Source organism: Notechis scutatus, chromosome 5, assembly GCF_049901735.1.
Source record: "Notechis scutatus isolate UNSWTSFEM ecotype Mainland chromosome 5, rNotScu1.2, whole genome shotgun sequence".
Taxonomy (NCBI): Eukaryota; Metazoa; Chordata; class Lepidosauria; order Squamata; family Elapidae; genus Notechis; species Notechis scutatus.
The window spans coordinates 53,975,157-53,993,086 of record NC_142013.1 but is presented as its reverse complement, the minus strand read 5'-3'; the positions used below and the strand labels follow the sequence as shown (position 1 = coordinate 53,993,086).

Genomic DNA, 17,930 nt, shown 5'->3' with positions numbered 1-17,930 from the left:
CTGGTCAGAACCTGTTGAATACCACCTCTGGCTGTACTGTATGATACACCCAGTGAACATGAATATTACTCAATACAAATGTCTCTATTTTCCATGTTTTGATCTTCTTTTCTTCAAGTTTATTTAACTAGGTTTTAGTGGTATAGTGTACACATCCTGTATTCATTATAAGCCTTTCTATGAGTGATGTTCTATGGAATTTTTGGAGGAATGAATAAAGGCCTTTAAAATGTTTCAGACTTCCAGACACTCCTACAGACCACAGGCTATTTGTGTAGCAAATAGGAATACAATATTTAAAGGACATTAAAGAGGAAGGGTGGATAAATACCTTCCTTCTTCTAGGAAGTTATTAAGCAACTAAGGGTTAGGGAGCCAACTGGCTCTGTTTTCCTGCCCTTTGTTTTTCCGACACATCACTTTGACTGCAAAGTAGACTACAAAGAACAACCCTACCAAGTCTGACACAAATAAATGTAGGTCAGAAGCCGGCAGCAAAATGTAGTGATTTCAATTTCAAAAAGCTTTTTAAAATACAGACATTTTGTAAAACATGAAAAGAACTGTAAAACATTTATAGATACCTGATTCAGCCTAGACATTAAAGTTAGATTTCTGAACCCTATGTATTCAGTGGGACTCTTATTAAAGTTATACTTTCTTTTAGCCATTTCCATCTTTCTTTCCAAATTCAACTTGTAGATAGGAAGAAGGGATGCAAAGATTTATCTTTGGGGACATTCATTATACAGGTAGTCCTCAATTTACAACAGTTCATTTAGTGACCATTTCAAGTTACAATAGCATTGAAAAAAACCGACCTATGACCATTTTTCACGCGCTGTAGATTCCCCATGGTCACATGATTAAAAATTCAGATTCTTGGTAACTGACTCATATTTATGATGATTACAGTCTCCCGGGGTCATGTCGTTTCCTTTTGCAACCTTCTGCCAAGCAAAGTCAATGGGGAAGCCAGACCCACTTAACAACTGTGTTACTAACTTAACAACTGCAATGATTCACTTAACAACTGTGGCAAGAAAGGTCGTAAAATGGGCCAAAACTCACATAACAAATGTCTTGCTTAGCAACAGAAATTTTGATCTCAATTGAAGTCATAAGTCTTTCAGGACCATCTTTCAGGACCAACTCCTTGCCTAACCTATGGTCACAAGCCACAGTCATCCCCATCTTCAAAAAGGGAGACCCAAGCCTAGTTGAAAATTACAGGCCAATCTCCTTATGCTGCGTCACCTGTAAAGTCATGGAATCAATTATTAACCAATCCATTATCCTCCACTTAGAGACAAACAACCTACTCTCCAATAAACAATTTGGTTTCAGAAAAAAACTATCCTGTAATCTGCAACTCTTACACTGCAAAAACATATGGTCGACACAACTCGACCAGGGCAAAGCAATAGACGCAATCTACATAGACTTCTGTAAAGCCTTTGATTCAGTGGTACACGACAAACTACTCCTAAAAATAAAATCCTATGGTATCTCTGGACAACTGAATAACTGGATAGAAGCATTCCTGTCAAACAGACAACAAATGGTCAAAATCGGAGCGTCCTATCAAATCCAGTACCTGTCAATAGTGGTATCCCCAAGGCAGTGTTCTAGGACCAACTCTCTTCATACTCTACATAAACGACCTCTGTGATCATATTAAGAGCAATTGCGTTCTCTTCGCTGATGATGTAAAGCTGTTCAATACCACAGACAATACTGCTACCCTACAAAAAGATCTTGACTATGTATCTGAATGGTCAAACAAATGGCAACTTCAAATCTCAACAAATAAATGCTCTGTCTTACATATTGGCAAAAAAATCAGAAAATAAAATACAAGCTGAATAGTCAAGATCTTGTTGATGACCCAAGCTCTGTAAAGGACCTTGGAATACTCACCTCTAATGATCTAAGTGCTAGAGCCCACTGCAACTACATAGCCAAAAAGGCATTAAGAGTTGTTAACCTAATCCTACGTAGCTTTTTCTCTGGTAATATCACACTACTAACCAGAGCATACAAAACATTTGCTAGACCAATACTCGAATACAGTTCATCAATCTGGAACCCTCATTACGTATCTGATATTAGCACAATTGAGAAAGTCCAGAAATATTTCACAAGAAGAGTTCTCCACTCTTCTACTCGTTGTAGAATACCTTATGCCACCAGACTTGAAATTCTAGAACTAGAAAACCTTGAATTACGCCGTCTTCGGTCTGACTTAAGCATGGTATATAAAATCATACATTGCAATGTCCTACCTGTCAATGAATACTTCAGCTTCAACCATAACAACACAAGAGCACACAATAGATACAAACTCAAAGTAAACCGCACCAAACTTGATTGCAGGAAATACGACTTCAGCAATAGAGTGGTCAATGTCTGGAATACTCTACCCGACTCTGTAGTCTCTTCCCCAAACCCCAAAAACTTTAACCTTAGACTGTCTACTATTGACCTCACCCCTTTCCTAAGAGGTCTGTAGAGGGCGTGCATAAGCGCACCAACGTGCCTACCGTCCCTGTCCTATTGTTTCTCTTATTCTTTCATTTTTCTTATATGTACCCATTTCATGTATTCACAACTATGTATACACTTATACTTATTATCTTGGAAACAATTGGCAAATCAAATAAATAAATAAAATAAATAAAGTCAGGGGCTACCTATATTATTCATCTCTTCCCCCTTTCCTTCCCACTTGCCTCTTTAATGTTATAAGGAATCCTAACAATAATAATGACATTATCTGATTCTGTTAGTTCCAGAAAGAAATATTTTTTATTTGCCGATTGCTTAGTGACCATTTTGAAAATTTATTTTATTTTATTTCAGATTTCTTTTGAAGATTCTCCTTCTTCTGTTGCATACTCCTTGTGGAGTAGATTTGGATGAATGATTGATTAGCACAATTCACTCCAATGAGCTTTATTATGAGTGGCGATTCTTATTTAAATCTCCAAGGCCCCATCCTTTACTCTTAACTTTGCATTTTATGATCCATGAGATGCCAGCAGGCTTCAGAAAGAAAAGAAAAGTAATTCATAGCTTTATATTTCTTTGTAGATTGTCCACTGGTTTTGCATGGTTTTTTTTTTTTTTTGGCATTTCTTTATTAACTATCTCTTTATAGCTGACTACCTCAGCTGTTCCCTTCTACCCGGTAGTGACAACAATAATTTTAGAAAGTAGCATCTATGCTTGTTTCTCATTCTCCCTTCACCTTCTTCATGGCTAGGCTGAGAGGTAGTGATGGGCACAGAGCAGGGGTCTGCAACCTGAGGCTCTGAGCCACATGCAGCTCTGCTGCGGCTCCTTGTCAGCTGATCCCACCACTGGCTGGCCCCTCCCCTCCCCATCACTCCTTGCCTGGCCTGAGAAGGTAAGGGAGATGGTGGGGGATGGAGACTCACTCCATATTCCAGAGCAGAAGATGACTGGATGGGAGTGAGTGACGTCGAATTGGCCACACCCACCCAGTCACACTGGTTGTTAAATTATTGGTTCCTGGTGTTTTCTTTTCTGTGGGAAACGGGTGCAAATGGCTCTTTCAGTGTTTAAGGTTGCAGACCCCTGGTCTAGGGGCATTCAGTTATCTTCTGTGACGGAGGGTGAACTTGAAGTCTCCTTAGTGCCAATCCAGCATTTACACCACTATATCACATGGTTCTCTTGTGGTTATGTCCAGGGACTATTGTACCATAAACTGCTTTGGAAACCAGTTTAAGAGATAAAGTATTTAAAATAGCACATGAAGAAATAATGAGATGCAGCTACTCATAATATGTCATTCTATACACTGCAAGCTAAACATTTCATAAGAAGAAGAAACCTTATGCATCTTCTTCAAACTTGCTGGCAATTTTGAAAGGTACAGTCCCAACACAAAGCCTGCCTTCCTGTATCTAGTTGGGTTGTTGGTGCTTGTTGTTGTAGCAAGGCTAGATTCTGACGAACATCACATTTATTTGGGGGAAGAATAGCATTTGGGGAATGTTTACCTGAAGTAACTCTTAGAACACCAACTCAAATCTTTTCAGATAATCTATAAATATTGACTCACCTCACAATGAGAACTCATGACAATAAATTTAATCCTTTAACTTGCCCTTGATAGTCTCTTTTTAGGCATCCTATTTTATCCACTTATTTATTTAATCTTTTATTGAATACAATGCAACTTTTCCTTCAATGAAAGAACAATTACTCAAGCATGGGATGAGTTAAATGAGAAATGAAGAATAATTCATGAATAATAATTAGTGTTCACGCTTTCTCTTTTATATTGCCTTAATGGAATTCATCTCTGCAGTTATTTTAAATGGAAGTTTGCAGAAGGCATCCTAAAGGATATTATCTTGGTCATTTCAGTGTGGGTTTTATTTTCCCTCTTAAGTAAATTTAATAAGCATGCAGACTTGATATCCATTGAGAGAAATGACTCAGAAAGTAATGACTATGACCAATTCAAATACCTCTTAAAAAGAAAAGATTGGTTCTAGGGAAGATATTTCCAGGATTCCTATCATGTGGAAAATGCTGCTGATCTAGCAGAGCTTACGTCGCATAGAAAGGAGAAGACAAAAAGCAATTGTCATCATGTTTTATGAGGACCACGTTCCATGTGATCCCAGGAGGACTGCTAACCTCTGGAGCAGATTTTTAAAGTGGTTGAGCCAAACTTTGTGGCAAGGAGAGCTCAAAGTTTCTGTGTTTTAATGTTCCAAAATGAATCAGTGTAGGAAGAGTTTTGTCTCTGAATTCTTTGCCTAAGTTCATCTAAATTCAACACAACCTCTAGAGCAGCGCTGTCAAACTCACATCATCACAGAGTCATCATTTGACATATTGCGACTTCCCCCCCTTCACTAAACCAGATGTAGTTGTGGCCAGTGAGTGACGCATCTGGCCTGTGGGCCACGAGTTTGACACCCCTGCTCTAGAGGTTATTTGTGTAGTTTCGCATTAGCAGTTACTGCCCGAATTATACAGAATTATCTGAAACTAAGAACTTCATGTCTCAAATTTACATTGTATTAATGGTTTAGGCTGTGCTTAATACTGAGTCTGTATAAACAGTAACAACTATCTGGAACCATGTCTAAACTAGACTATAGACTCCTCTAGATAAAATATTGTCACACCAGATCAGATAGGTACTGTACATCAAAGATGCCTGTTTATGTACACCAGTTACTATACTATAGAATTCCCCTTTAATAAACAGTCTCAAAAGAAAAACTAGTTATGAAATAAGCCCAAGGGCAGATCTGAATGTCAGAAGGCAGATAGATCTAGGAATAATGAGATTGGGATGATTTGTCAAAATGTGGTGTTACCAGGAGCAGGACAATGCACAACTGGGGAAATAATTTTTCTGACCCTTTGAAAATGTAACCAGACAGTAACTAGAAACATGTGACACAGTTGTCTGCAAAAACTAATTGCTGACAGTACCATTTATACATGTCTTATTAATAGCACAGCAGGCATTCACAGACAACATGTGCAAACAAATATTGTCACTAACTATTTCAGAATCCTTTATTTAAGAGCATTAAACAGTTTTCTAAAGCAAAGCTAAACAACTTTTTAAAATAGATTACTTCATAAAAGCAAAATATTGTTATTAGCATTTCCCCTATATGATTGTTGTCTTCAACACCATCCTTACCTGTTTTTAAATCTGTCAAATTATGGGAGGGGAGGGAGAGAGTGGGGGGAGGGAGAGAGAGAGAACAGCATTGTGAGCCAATCATTTGCACTGGTGAGTAAATTGAAGACTGTCTGGGCAAAAAGGAGTTTGCATTCAAGAAAAAGGTTATGGAGCTATTTACTTCGTTCTTTCTTGCTCATCTAAAATGACCACAAGAAGGATGTGTGCATATACTTTCCTTAAACCATTATTTACGTAAGAATCAAGTCTAGTGGTTAAGGCACCAGGCTAGAAAGCGGGAGACTGTGAATTCAAGTCCTCCCTTAGTTATGAAAGCCATCTGAGTGACCTTGGGCCAGTCTCTCTCTCAGCCCAACCCACCTTACAGGGTTGTTGTTCTGGGGATAATAGAAGAAGGAAAGTGTATTGGATAGGGTTGCACCTTGATCTACTTATAAAAATAATAAGGGTGGAACACAAATAAAAATGTGAGAAATTCCTATATAGTTTTTAATCAGTAATGTGCTGATGAGAGAACTCAGAGCAAAGCTTGATCTTCCTCTTTTTCCATTCTGATTTTGATCTTATGCATTATCAATAATGTACAAATTTAAACTGGACAAGGAGAAAAATGTCAGTTTAGAAAAATGGCAATTAAGATCCACACAAAAGAAGTCTGGCAGAATCACACAAACTATCTTCATCATATCGTGGTGTCACCGTACAAAGTACCAGTATTCATAATGCTTTCTGTCAATAAACTTTAAAAAATTGCTATTTATATCTAAAACAAACACCAGTGTAGATTTTTATATCTGGAAAATATGTTCAAAATATCAAACTTCAGGCACAACTATTAAAAATCATATATCAAACACTAGCCAACAAAAAGATAGTATAGCTCTGGAGATCGACATGCTAAACATATCCTGTCTCTAACGGCAAGAATGGAGTGGGGGGGGGGGGGTTAAGAAGTAGAGCCACTAACTCTACTGACTTTCTACCCTGTGTTATAGTGGACAAAATAGCGTAGCTCATCACCAAGATCACAAAGTCATTGGCAGGACAATGTCAATGGGCTAACCATTCTATTTCATTTCAGCACTGGAGAAAGATGTCAGTAGGTGACATGGATCCAGTTCTAGATAGCACTAGTGAAATTCCTTATCTGGAACTCTGGTGTGCCACTGCTAGCCCCAATAACAGTTTTGTTCATATTTAAGGCAGGTTTCCATACACCCAAAATACACCTCCATTTTCCATTATTGTGGCATATGTTACACAAAAACTGAAAAAGAATTAATGATGCATTCTGATAAAATCATAGTGTTTGAGTAAACGACTTTCAGTTAAAAGTGTTATATACAATATTATTTGTTATAGGTGAGCCATCAAACATTACTTTGTTGTAACAACATGGTTCTGCGTTCTCTCTCCCTCTGGTCTTCCTTTCTATATTGCTCTTCCAATTTTTGCTTTTCAGGGTCCATACTGTACAATGTACAGTCGATGCTTCTTCTGATCAGCTCAAATTGACTAAAATCTGCAACATATTTTCCATTCTGTGAAAGAGAAATCACAGGCAGGAATTCAAATCCCCAGAAGATCTCCTCTGGAATATATGAAGTTCGGCTCTGGCATACAGCACTCGTGGATTCTACTGTGGCGTTCAAAAGGATAATGAGTTCAAAATCCTTTTCCTTTAGATTTTGGGATGTCAGGTCATTTAAGGGGCTGCTCTCATCCAAAATGTGGTAAAAAGTCAGAGGTAGAATCAAGAAAGGGCTTTCTGATGATGAATCCACGTGGAATTTGACACTAGCTTGGTTTAGCAGAATCCTTTCTCCTTCTTTGGTTTCATAGGTCTGAAGAAGCTTTCCAGTTAACTGGCACTGAATCAAGAGGCTCTTTCTCATATTTGCTACACGGATTACAAGGCAAAGCTGTCCATTGTGTTTGGTTATGACAGCATAATGACTGAACTTAATGGTCTCAGCCCTTTTTTTAGGTCTAGCAATTTTGGCCAGGAAAGTTCCAGTAATGAAAATCTCAATCAACGTAGTGAGAACTAACTGAGCCACCAAGAGACAAATGGCATGAGGACATTCCTCAGTGATAACCCGAAAGCCATAACCAATGGTTGTTTGGGATTCCAAAGAAAAGAGAAATGCCCCAGTTAATGAATCTACATTCATGACACAGGGGACATGTTTGTTAGGGTATCTGCTCTCTTCCAGATCTCCATGAAGAAATGCAATGGCATAGTAAATGACTCCAAACAGAAACCAAGTCATGATGAAAGTAGCAGCAAATAATGTAAGTTTATATCTCCATTTCATGTCAATAACTGTGGTCCACAGGTCCTGAAGATAAAGCAGGTAAATACCATCTACCTTGTCAATTCTGATATTGCTGTGACCACTTTTAGACATCACACGAGGTTTGTTTCTCTTCATTTTAGCACTGATGCTGCCATTGACTAGTGAGGCTTGTGACATACTGATCTGCGTTGTTGCCATTACCTTTTCTTCAGACCTAAAGAGAGAGAGAAAGAGAGAGAGAGAAAGGATAATAGTTACTGTCTAAAAAGCACCCCGAGATATTCTGTTTAATAGATACCAAAACAAAACATTGAAATTGCATATCATTCACATAGGTAAAAATGATTATATAATAAAAATATTATAAATGACATTTGTCACTGGCAACATGCAGTGAGGTGAACAGAAAGTAGTGGCATTGTTACCTACATCTCTGTCAATATAAGTGATACATTTTTGCTTTAACAAATCAATCCCATTTACTATTCAGAATTTTCTCATATTTATTAGGCAAGACAAAAAAGTAATTAATTAATGAGCCAAACTTGATCCAAACACTCAGGAGATCTATTTCTCATTACTGCATTGATTTACTTTTCATTTTCCAACCTCATTTTCCCCTAATATGTCTTGTATTTTTCTCCCCCTGAAAATTTTAAATAAGCATTTTGATCATGATTTTCACAAATCGTACTTTGCACATAGTGGGGTCAAAAGGAAAAGAAAAGCTAAGCAGTTTTGTAAGCACATAAAAAAAAATCTTTGCACCTGAAAATTCTTCAAGGCTGCTTCTATCATGAGCCTCTCCAATTTCAAAGACTCAGTGGAAAACAGGAGGTCATTCACAAATTCAGCTTTCTGAATAGCACTAGGGCCCATCCCTTGGCAAATACAGAAGGCATTAAATGGGACCAAAAAAGGACACAATATCCAGAACCAGACAGTGGTTACATAGTACAAAGCAAGAGCAAGTTAAGAGGAGTTTCCAACAACAAAACTTCCTGAACTTTTTTTTAAAAAAAACCACCATCCTCTAAACTCACATCCTTTGTACTCTGGCAGTTGTTGCTGAAAGTATTATTTTGTTCCATTGTTTTGCTTCAGGAGAGAGCTTTAATAAGTAGTTCATTTTTATAAAGCACAAAGTGGGTGGGGAAAACATACTTGTCCCTGGTGTAACTACTTAAAAGAACCTTTTTGGAAACCAAATATGAATTTGTAGTAGATATTTCTGCCAGCCCAGAATAACAGTGTAATTATTCATTAGTGCAACTTTCCTGTTTTGTCAGTAAAATATTTATGTTTGCACCCATAACTGAATAACTGCTAGCAGGCTGAAAATAAATTAACACTTGTTTTTACTTCCTTGAACAGCTTACATACAACTCCCAAACCTCAAAAGAACCAATGGAATTGAGGTTCTCTATAAGCATGACAGCAAAGTCAATATGCACACCCAAACATGCACACTGTGCAAGACATCCAGATAATAAACAGGAAAAGGAAATTCAAAGCGTTAGTGCTGCAGGCAAGAACAATAAAGAAAGGGAGAGACAACTCATTATTAATACTTTTTAGAGAAATTAATATTGCAGAGATAAAAAGGAAATGCATCTGAGGGAATGACGTGAAAATCATTACAAACAAAAACTAGTGTATGGCACAAAAAATCAAGAGGATTCAATGTCTTTGCCAGATTTTGGACAGGGAAAAATATCCCAGGAAATTTTCAAGGATAAACTATTCTCTCTTCTTCCCATGTCTTGTTCTCCTTTAAATTCAGCTGACCACAAGTGATTCTTTATTAATAAAGCATTGTATGGATCAGAAATAATTATTTGGAGGGGTGTAGGGACTGTTGTTTCTTATATGACTATAATTCATAAATGTCTTCATCAGTGGAAGGCCAAAACCTGGAAAGTGGTGCAATATGAACCTGTAGAGAATTTAGAACATTTTGCTCTGAACATTTATGTAATTTGCTCAACGCTACACAATAGTGTCTATGCTAGGAATAACTACAGCTATGGAATTTTCCTTGTGTAAATTGATGAAGAATTCAATTAATATATTTCAAGAGGAGGTAATAATTATGAAAACTGCATTATTTTTGGTAAAGGAGGGTTGATAATTATTATGGAAAAACTGATAATTTCCCCCTTACTGCACAAAGATATTCCTGCTTTGTATGCAAAATATGATGGGTTCAGATTCCTGGCTTTTCAAAATAGGCCTGGAGCAGATTGGAGTGCAATACCTAGAGACCTTCTGCCAGTCTGTAGATAATCTAGAACTAGATGAATGAAAGTAATATGTCCTTGGTACATGACAATTGAGGTGTTAATAGAAACTCTTGTATTTGAATTTCTCCACGGCTTGTTAGCACAACAATATCATAAAACAAGTTTAAAAATAAACATACAAAAACTTAAAAAAAGAAGCCCATCTCTTTTCAATGTCATTATTAAGCATGCCTAATTTTGTAAATCTTACATTGCCTTAGGAAGTGGTGTCTGTCAGGAAGAAAAAAGGTGCCCTCATTTCTTGAACTCTGATTCCAGATGTTGTCAGGCTAAGCTTCAAAGGAGATTTGCTGAGTCTGGGACCTTTGAGGGCTATAAATCAGTCCAAGTTAATCTTTGGAGGTATGTGACAAGTTGGCTGAAGATTTGTGAAAACAAGACAAAGCAGTTTCCCTGGATAGCACTTTGAGTGCTATAGCTCCAGGCTCTCTTAAAAAATTAAAAAAAAAAAAAAACCCTCCCAAGCACCACCAGCCTGTCCTTGCAAGACTTACAAAGATAACTGCCTTATTCTCTGTCAGTCTTTCTCATCCACTGGTCCAGAGGCTTTTTTTTTCTCATGATATTTCAAAGCAGCCTCTTTTCTATTGCCAGTGTTTTAAGCCTATGCATTTCTGGATTTTGACCTATAAACATTTAAGTATTAGAATAGCATCTCACCAGTCCTTGGTGTCTTCCTCTCTCCATTTGTGTTTCTTTATTAGGTAACATTCATGTATCAGTTTAGTCACTTCCTTTCATGTCCTGGAATGGATCCCATCCGATCCTGGCCTCTTGTGTTCCCCTGACTTCCTGCATTCTGTTTCTTTCACCATCTCTCTTCTCACATGATCCTGAATTCCTGTTGTTTATAACTTAAAACCCAAAGAAATGCATATAAAGAATTCCCTCTCTTCTCTCTGCCATGTTTATCAGATTAAAGAAGGGTTACAGGGAATGCCATACTGTCATGATTATGGGATGTTCACTTCCAGTGCAGTGACGGTTGCCTACACTAGCTGTACAAGAGGAAAAGATCCTGAAGCACGCAGTAAATGTCTCCTCAGAAACAATCTCTTCCCCCCCCCCCACCTCCTTCCTTCCAATTTTGACTGACTTAACGCCTGGAAGCATGAACGATCACATTCTTTCCAAACCTCTGCTTTGTTTATTCCAATTTCTCTGTTGTAACACTGAGTATTGCAGCTACTTCTATAAATGTGAGTCCATTTCGGAATCTTTTCAATGCCACTGACACATGGTGCATCTATGTGTTCTCCAATCTAATTCTGAGGTAAGATTTAAAAAAACTTTTTTAAATTAAAATTCTCCTGTCATGAACTGTCAGATGCTCCCCTTTCTGGGATTGTGACGTACAGAGAAAAGAGAGAATGGATCTGGCTTTCTTGCCTGTAATCATGTCCTATGGTTCCTATGGTATAAATAATGCATGAGGAATGAGAATGTTTAGAATCAAGTTGATGTAGTTCCTATAACTTCTGAAGTGAGGACTGGGGCATTGGTCAAAATGAGAAGTTTTAAGATGAGTAAAAGTTATATGAGGCTACACCTCCATGTGCATTCATGTATTAGCAGGAAGGGGACATGAAAATATTATTCATTGTGGGTTTTTCTATGACAGTTTTACTTCCTATTGAACTAGTATGACCAATAAACCATAAGTTGTAACAGCTCAATGTCATATTAGAAGTTCCAACATTCTTCCCATTCATCCCCACTCCCCCCAAAAAAAACAATTCTCAGAGATTCTCAGAACAATTCTCAGAGATTATTTATCCAGATGGAATGTTATACGCCAGGAAATGTATCCTGAGTTTTTGTGTTGCTCAGTGGTAGGCTCAGCAACTTGTGTTTCAAATACTTGCAATTAACTTTGGGTAGGTTTATGCTGCAAGAATATTCTATTGGTTTCAATGTTTTAAATATCTTCCTCATTAAAAATAATCTAGGCTTCATACAGCTCTAGAAATATATACTAAAAATAGACTTTGAATACTGTAGGTTCCAACTCAGAACTGAAATATAGGTACTTTCAGAGAGAGACATATATATATATATAAAACTGTATTTTACACTAAATGGGATTCTAGGCACAGAGTATTTAGCTAGCAAATCATTTAATGTTTATATTGCACATTCTGTCACCATCAATTTTTTAATGAATAGGCTTGAGTTAGATATACTACTGGGTTAAATGTTTAGAAACATAATTATAGCCAGACTCATGCCAAAAAAGCTTACATATAGCTACAGTTGTTTGTCAACCATAAAAGTCTAGTATGTTTTACTATTTTTGTTTGTCTGGAATTTTTTATTGAGTTTGATGTTTGGGGAACCACAATCATTTTTAAAGAAAAATTGCATCAAATCCTACATCAGTTATTTTATTTAAGAATAATTTTGACAAAGGGAATGGAATAAAAATTATTTTATGCAAAGAATCCCCATGACCTGTTGTATTCGTTTTTTAAAAAATGACTGACATTTCCCGAGGTACAAAATTCTAAGAAGTTTTGCATCTCTCCTGCCAGGAACTGATTCCCAACTTCCTTGAATTCAAACATCATCACAGTGGATCTTCATTAACACAATTAGCTTCCAAAAGAAAGATTGGTATTTTCCATTTCTTTCTCTCTCACCTTTGATCCTATTCATGCTGCCTTCTTAAGACAGCAATTTTCAACAGGATATTGCTTGCCAAAGAGCTAAACTTTCCACTCCATTAAATCAGAGCCATGTGCCAGGTTAAAAGCAGGTTATAGAGATCTTATCACCCTCATGTACTTCTGAAAACAATATTGACCATTTCAGTTCTGTATCATTTTACATTTTCTTTTCTTTTTCAAAGTTTTTATTTTTTACAACAAACATATGAACAAAACATAAAAACATAAAGCCCTCTTTCAATTATATACATACAGTGTGTCAGTTGGTTACAATCTTTTGTGCTATCCTTTTTTACCATTACTCACAAGTTATATAAATTCTCACCTTATCGGTCTAGCTTGTGCTTATATGATATCAATTATTAAACATTCATTTGACTATTTTTCCATCATTTTATATGAGATATTCCAATTTTCATTATGATTTAATCTTATACATTCATCCAATGGTTATATATTTTATATTGTATTCTTTATCAGTCTATTAACTTTTATTGTAAGGCTTACTAATCTATTTCTTTACCATGTCTTATCTAACCATTGATAAAATAAATCCCATATCATATAAAATTGTTTATCCTCTTGTTATCTAATTTCAAATGTCAATTTACCCATTTCAGCACAGTCCATGATTTTTTAATAATTTCCTCCTGCATAGGTATTTTTTCATTTTTCCAATTCTTAGCAAATACAATTCTAGCCACTGTTAAAACATTTACAATCAAATATTTCAATTCTTTACAATATATTTCTGGTATAATTCCCAATAAAAATATCTCAGGTTTAAAGTCTATGTGTTGTTTTGTCATTTTCAACCATGTCTAGATTATAGTCCAATATCTTTTTGCATCTGAGCATGTCCACCACATGTGGTAATATGAACCAGGTATCTGATGACATTTCCAAAATTTATCCAATTTATTGTTGAACATCCTCACAGTTCTCGTCCGGAGTAAGTGCCACCTGTAAAAAATCTTATACAAATTTTCTTTATATGCAGTTGACATTGTCATTTTATAATTTTGAGACCATAATTTTTGCCATTTATTTAGGTCAATCCCATATCCAAAATTTTTCCCCCATGCAATCATTGTTTCTTTTACTTGTTCTTCCTGTAATTTAAACTCTAGCAAATGTCCATAAAGTTTTTTGATTAGTTTTTCATCAGTACCTGTCAAGATTTTATCTAAATCAGCCAACTTATCATAGATATCTTCTGTTTTAACATCTTTATCAAATCTAGATTGTATTTGCAAATATGAAAACCAATTCATTTTTATACCTTGTTCTTCCAACACTTGCATAGATTTAAGTTCACCCTTTTCATTCAATATCTCACCATATCTAACTGTTTGTTCCTTTTTATATATTATTGGATAGGAAAAAGCTTCAATAGTAGATAACCATAGTGGAATTTTTAAATAATATTGCTTTCTTATCTTCTCCCAGTTTAGAAATAATGCTTCTCAAATATTATGTCTTCTAAAATACCCCTGCGTTTTAGTTCCCTTATACCACAGAAAGGCATGCCACCCTAACAGCAGGTCATGTCCTTCTAAATTCAAAAGTCTAGTATTCCTTAGTGTTATCCACTCCTTTACCCACGTCAGACTCGTCACTTGGTAGTATAATTCCCAATTGGACAAAGCAAATCCTCCTCTTATTATTGCATCTTGTAGCAATTTAAGTTTTATTCTCACTTTCTTCCCCTGCCAAATGTATTTTAGCACTATTTTGTTTAAATCTTCAAAAAATTCTTTCCCTAATCTGATTGAAATTGTTTGGAATAAGTATAAGATTCTAGGCAATACATTCATCTTAATTGTAGATATTCTCCCAATCAGTGACAATTGCAATTTTTCCCATTTTATCAAATCTGTCGCAATCTGTTGTTTAAATTTGAGATAATTGTCCTCCTTAAGTGTGCTACATCTTGGTGTCCCTAAATACTTAACCTTGTTTGTGACCTGGATCCCCAAAACTTCCTCCAATTCTTTCTTTCGTCTTACTAACATGTTCTTTGCTAAAATCTTTGTTTTATCTTTATTTATTTTCAAACCTGCTACTTTTCCATACTCTTCTATCTTTTCTATCAGTTTAGGTGCAGACTCCAATGGATCCTCTAATATAAATACCAGGTCATCTGCAAAGGCTTGTAATTTATACTCTTCTTTTTAAATTTTCATTCCTTTTATTTCCTTTTCTTCTCTGATGTTCCTATTCAACACTTCCAGTGTTGACACAAGCAACAGAGGTGACAGTGGACAGCCTCGTCTGGTCCCTTTTCTTATATCTATAAAGTCTGTTAATCTCCATTTATCATAACCTTTACAGTTTGTTTATGATATATCGTTTCGATGACTTGAGTAAATTTTTTACCGAAGCCCATTTGATCCAATTGTAACAGTATAAAATGCCAATTCACATTATCAAAGGCTTTTTGTGCATCTATAAACATCAGAGCCATTTGTTTTTCAGGATGTGCCTCACAGTATTCCAGTGTATCTAAAATTATTCTCATATTATCTTTAATCTGTCTCTTCGGCAAAAATCCATTTTGATCAGGATGAATAAAATTGTTTAAGTATCTTTTCAGTCTTTCTGCCAGAATTGAAGCAAAAACTTTATAATCTGAGTTTAATAGTGATGTAGGTCTGTAATTTTTAACTTGCTGTGGGCCTGTGTCCTCCTTCGGTACAAGTGTGATATATGCTTCTGACCATGTTTCGGGTATTCTCTTCTTTGTCATAACTTCATTCATAATTTCTAATAAGTGAAGATTCAATGTTTCCTGGAATGTCTTATAAAATTCCACTGGCAAACCATTTGGACCTGGTGCTTTCCCAATGTTTTGCTTTTTTAAAGCTTCTGTTAATTCCATCATTGTTATATTACTTTCTAACATTGTTTCAATATCTTTGGGTATCTGGGGCAAATTTGCTTCCTGTAAGTATTGTTGAATTCTTTCTTCCTGAACATTCTCTTGATGGTACAATTTTCCATATTAATCTTGAATAATTTTTTTCTTCTCTGCATTTCCATAGCATACATGTCCTTGTTTATTTATCAATTGATTTATTCTTCTCGAGTCTCTTTCCTTTCTCAATTTATATGCTAGCCACCTGCCTGGTTTGTTTGCATCTTCAAAATAGTTCTGCTTAGCATTTTTAATTTTTTGTGCTATTTCTTCTTTTTCCATTAGCCCCATTTTATGCTTAGTTATGTCCATTTTAATTTTAATGTCCTTTTTTGTGGTGATTTCTGTAGTTCTTTTTCCAACTTCTTGTAGTCATCTTCCAATATTTTAAGGATTTTTTTCTGTTTTCTGTTTCTTTTCCTTGTATAGTCCATTATCAAACCTCTTGTATAAGCCTTCATCGTGTCCCAGAGGTTCTGTAATGATGTATCCTCTTTTGTATTTTCTTTAAAGAAAAAAGTCAATTCTCTCTCAATTTTCTGTTTAAAGTCTTTTTCCCTTAATTATTTAAAGTCCATCTAGATCTCCTTTTTTGTCCTTTCCATACAAGTATTATTGGATTGTGATCTGCCCAGGTACTTGCTTCTATTTCAATGTCTTGAATGTTAGAAAGCAATTCTGTTGATATCCATATCATATCTATTCTAGACCATGATGCATGTCTATTTGAATAAAAAGTATATTGTTTATTTTCCGCATTTCTCTCTCTCCATGCATCTTTTAAGTTTATCTCATCTACCATTCGAAAGAAGGATTTTGGCAATGTCTTTCTAGTTTTCTTTGCTGTTTTTTGTGTTTTATAATCCAATTTGTCATTTATTATTCCATTGAAATCTCCCATCAGACAGATATTAGCATAGTCCAGTTCAATTATTTTCTTATGTAATTTCCTGTAAAAAATCTTCTTGATTATCATTTGGGGCATAAATTGCTATTAAAAGTGTCTTTAGATTATTGTCCATTATCTCCACCATCAAAATCCTTCCATCATCATCTGTATATATTTGTTCCGCAGGGATTGTATCTCTAATGTATAGCACCACTCCTCTCTTTTTACAGTGTGTCAATGCTGTAAATAATTTCCCTAATTTATGTTGTTTCAATATATAATCATGTTGTTTTCTAATATGTACTTCTTGTAGGCAGATTATATCAAATTTTAATTTCTCTAACTTATGAAATACTTTTCTTCTTTTAATAGCTGAATTAAGCCCATTTATATTAATTGTAATCAGTTTTCTCTCATCCATTTTAGACTTTGTAAGAAGGATTTGTTGCTCTAGTAGATCTTGGTTCTCATTGTTCTCTGGGTACACCACCTACGGCTCCTTCTTCTTTTTCAATTATTGCTATACATTCCTCTTGAAATTCAGTTAACGACTCTTCTTTTCTTGTATCTTCCTCCCTTCCTCTAAAATATTCCAGATAGAATAACTCAGCTTTTCCAACTATATCAATTCTGTGTCTTTGTTCCTGCCAGGTAAACATGAGACCTTCTGGTATCAGCCATCTGTAATTTATTCCTCTCTTAAGTAACTCTTTGGTCAAGAATAAATATTCTTTTCTTATCTCTCTCACTCTTCCCAGTACCTGTTTCAGTACCACTATTTCGTTATCTTTGTACTTTAGTGTTTTTTCTCTTGCCGCCTGCAGTATTTGTGATTTAATTATTTTCTTAGTAAATCTGATATGAACTTCTCTTGGCAGTTTATTTCTCATCGCATATCTTGTATAAACATGAAAAACCTCGTCCATTCCATCCATCATCTTCTCTTTAGTTACCTCTAATGCTTCTGCCAGGATTTCTATCATCATTTCAGCAAGGTTTTCACCCTTTTCTTCTTCTATATTTTGAAATCTAAGATAGAATTCTGATCTATCAATTTCCCATCCCAATGATTGCAGAGATCTGCCCTTATCTCTTTCTACTTCACTCAATCGGGTATCCATATCTCCAATCTTCTTATCTCTTTGCACATC

General features: G+C 35.6%; 1 protein-coding gene across 2 annotated transcripts in view; it reads right to left on the bottom strand.

Moving 5' to 3' along the window:
* Positions 1–5,544: 5,544 nt before the first annotated feature.
* The window catches only part of KCNJ15 (potassium inwardly rectifying channel subfamily J member 15), a 35,121-nt gene continuing 22,735 nt past the window's right edge, over positions 5,545–17,930 (bottom strand). The window contains exons 1-2 of one of the 2 annotated variants that reach the window (XM_087966779.1): positions 8,773–9,014; positions 5,545–8,218 (exon numbers count right to left, since the gene is read on the bottom strand). In XM_087966779.1, the coding sequence (XP_087822905.1) occupies positions 7,075–8,202 (1,128 nt within the window). In that variant the 5' untranslated portion in view covers positions 8,203–8,218; positions 8,773–9,014 and the 3' untranslated portion in view covers positions 5,545–7,074. Of the gene's footprint in view, positions 8,219–8,772; positions 9,015–17,930 lie in introns of those variants that run through there. The other variant, XM_026664239.2, reaches the window with a different exon arrangement.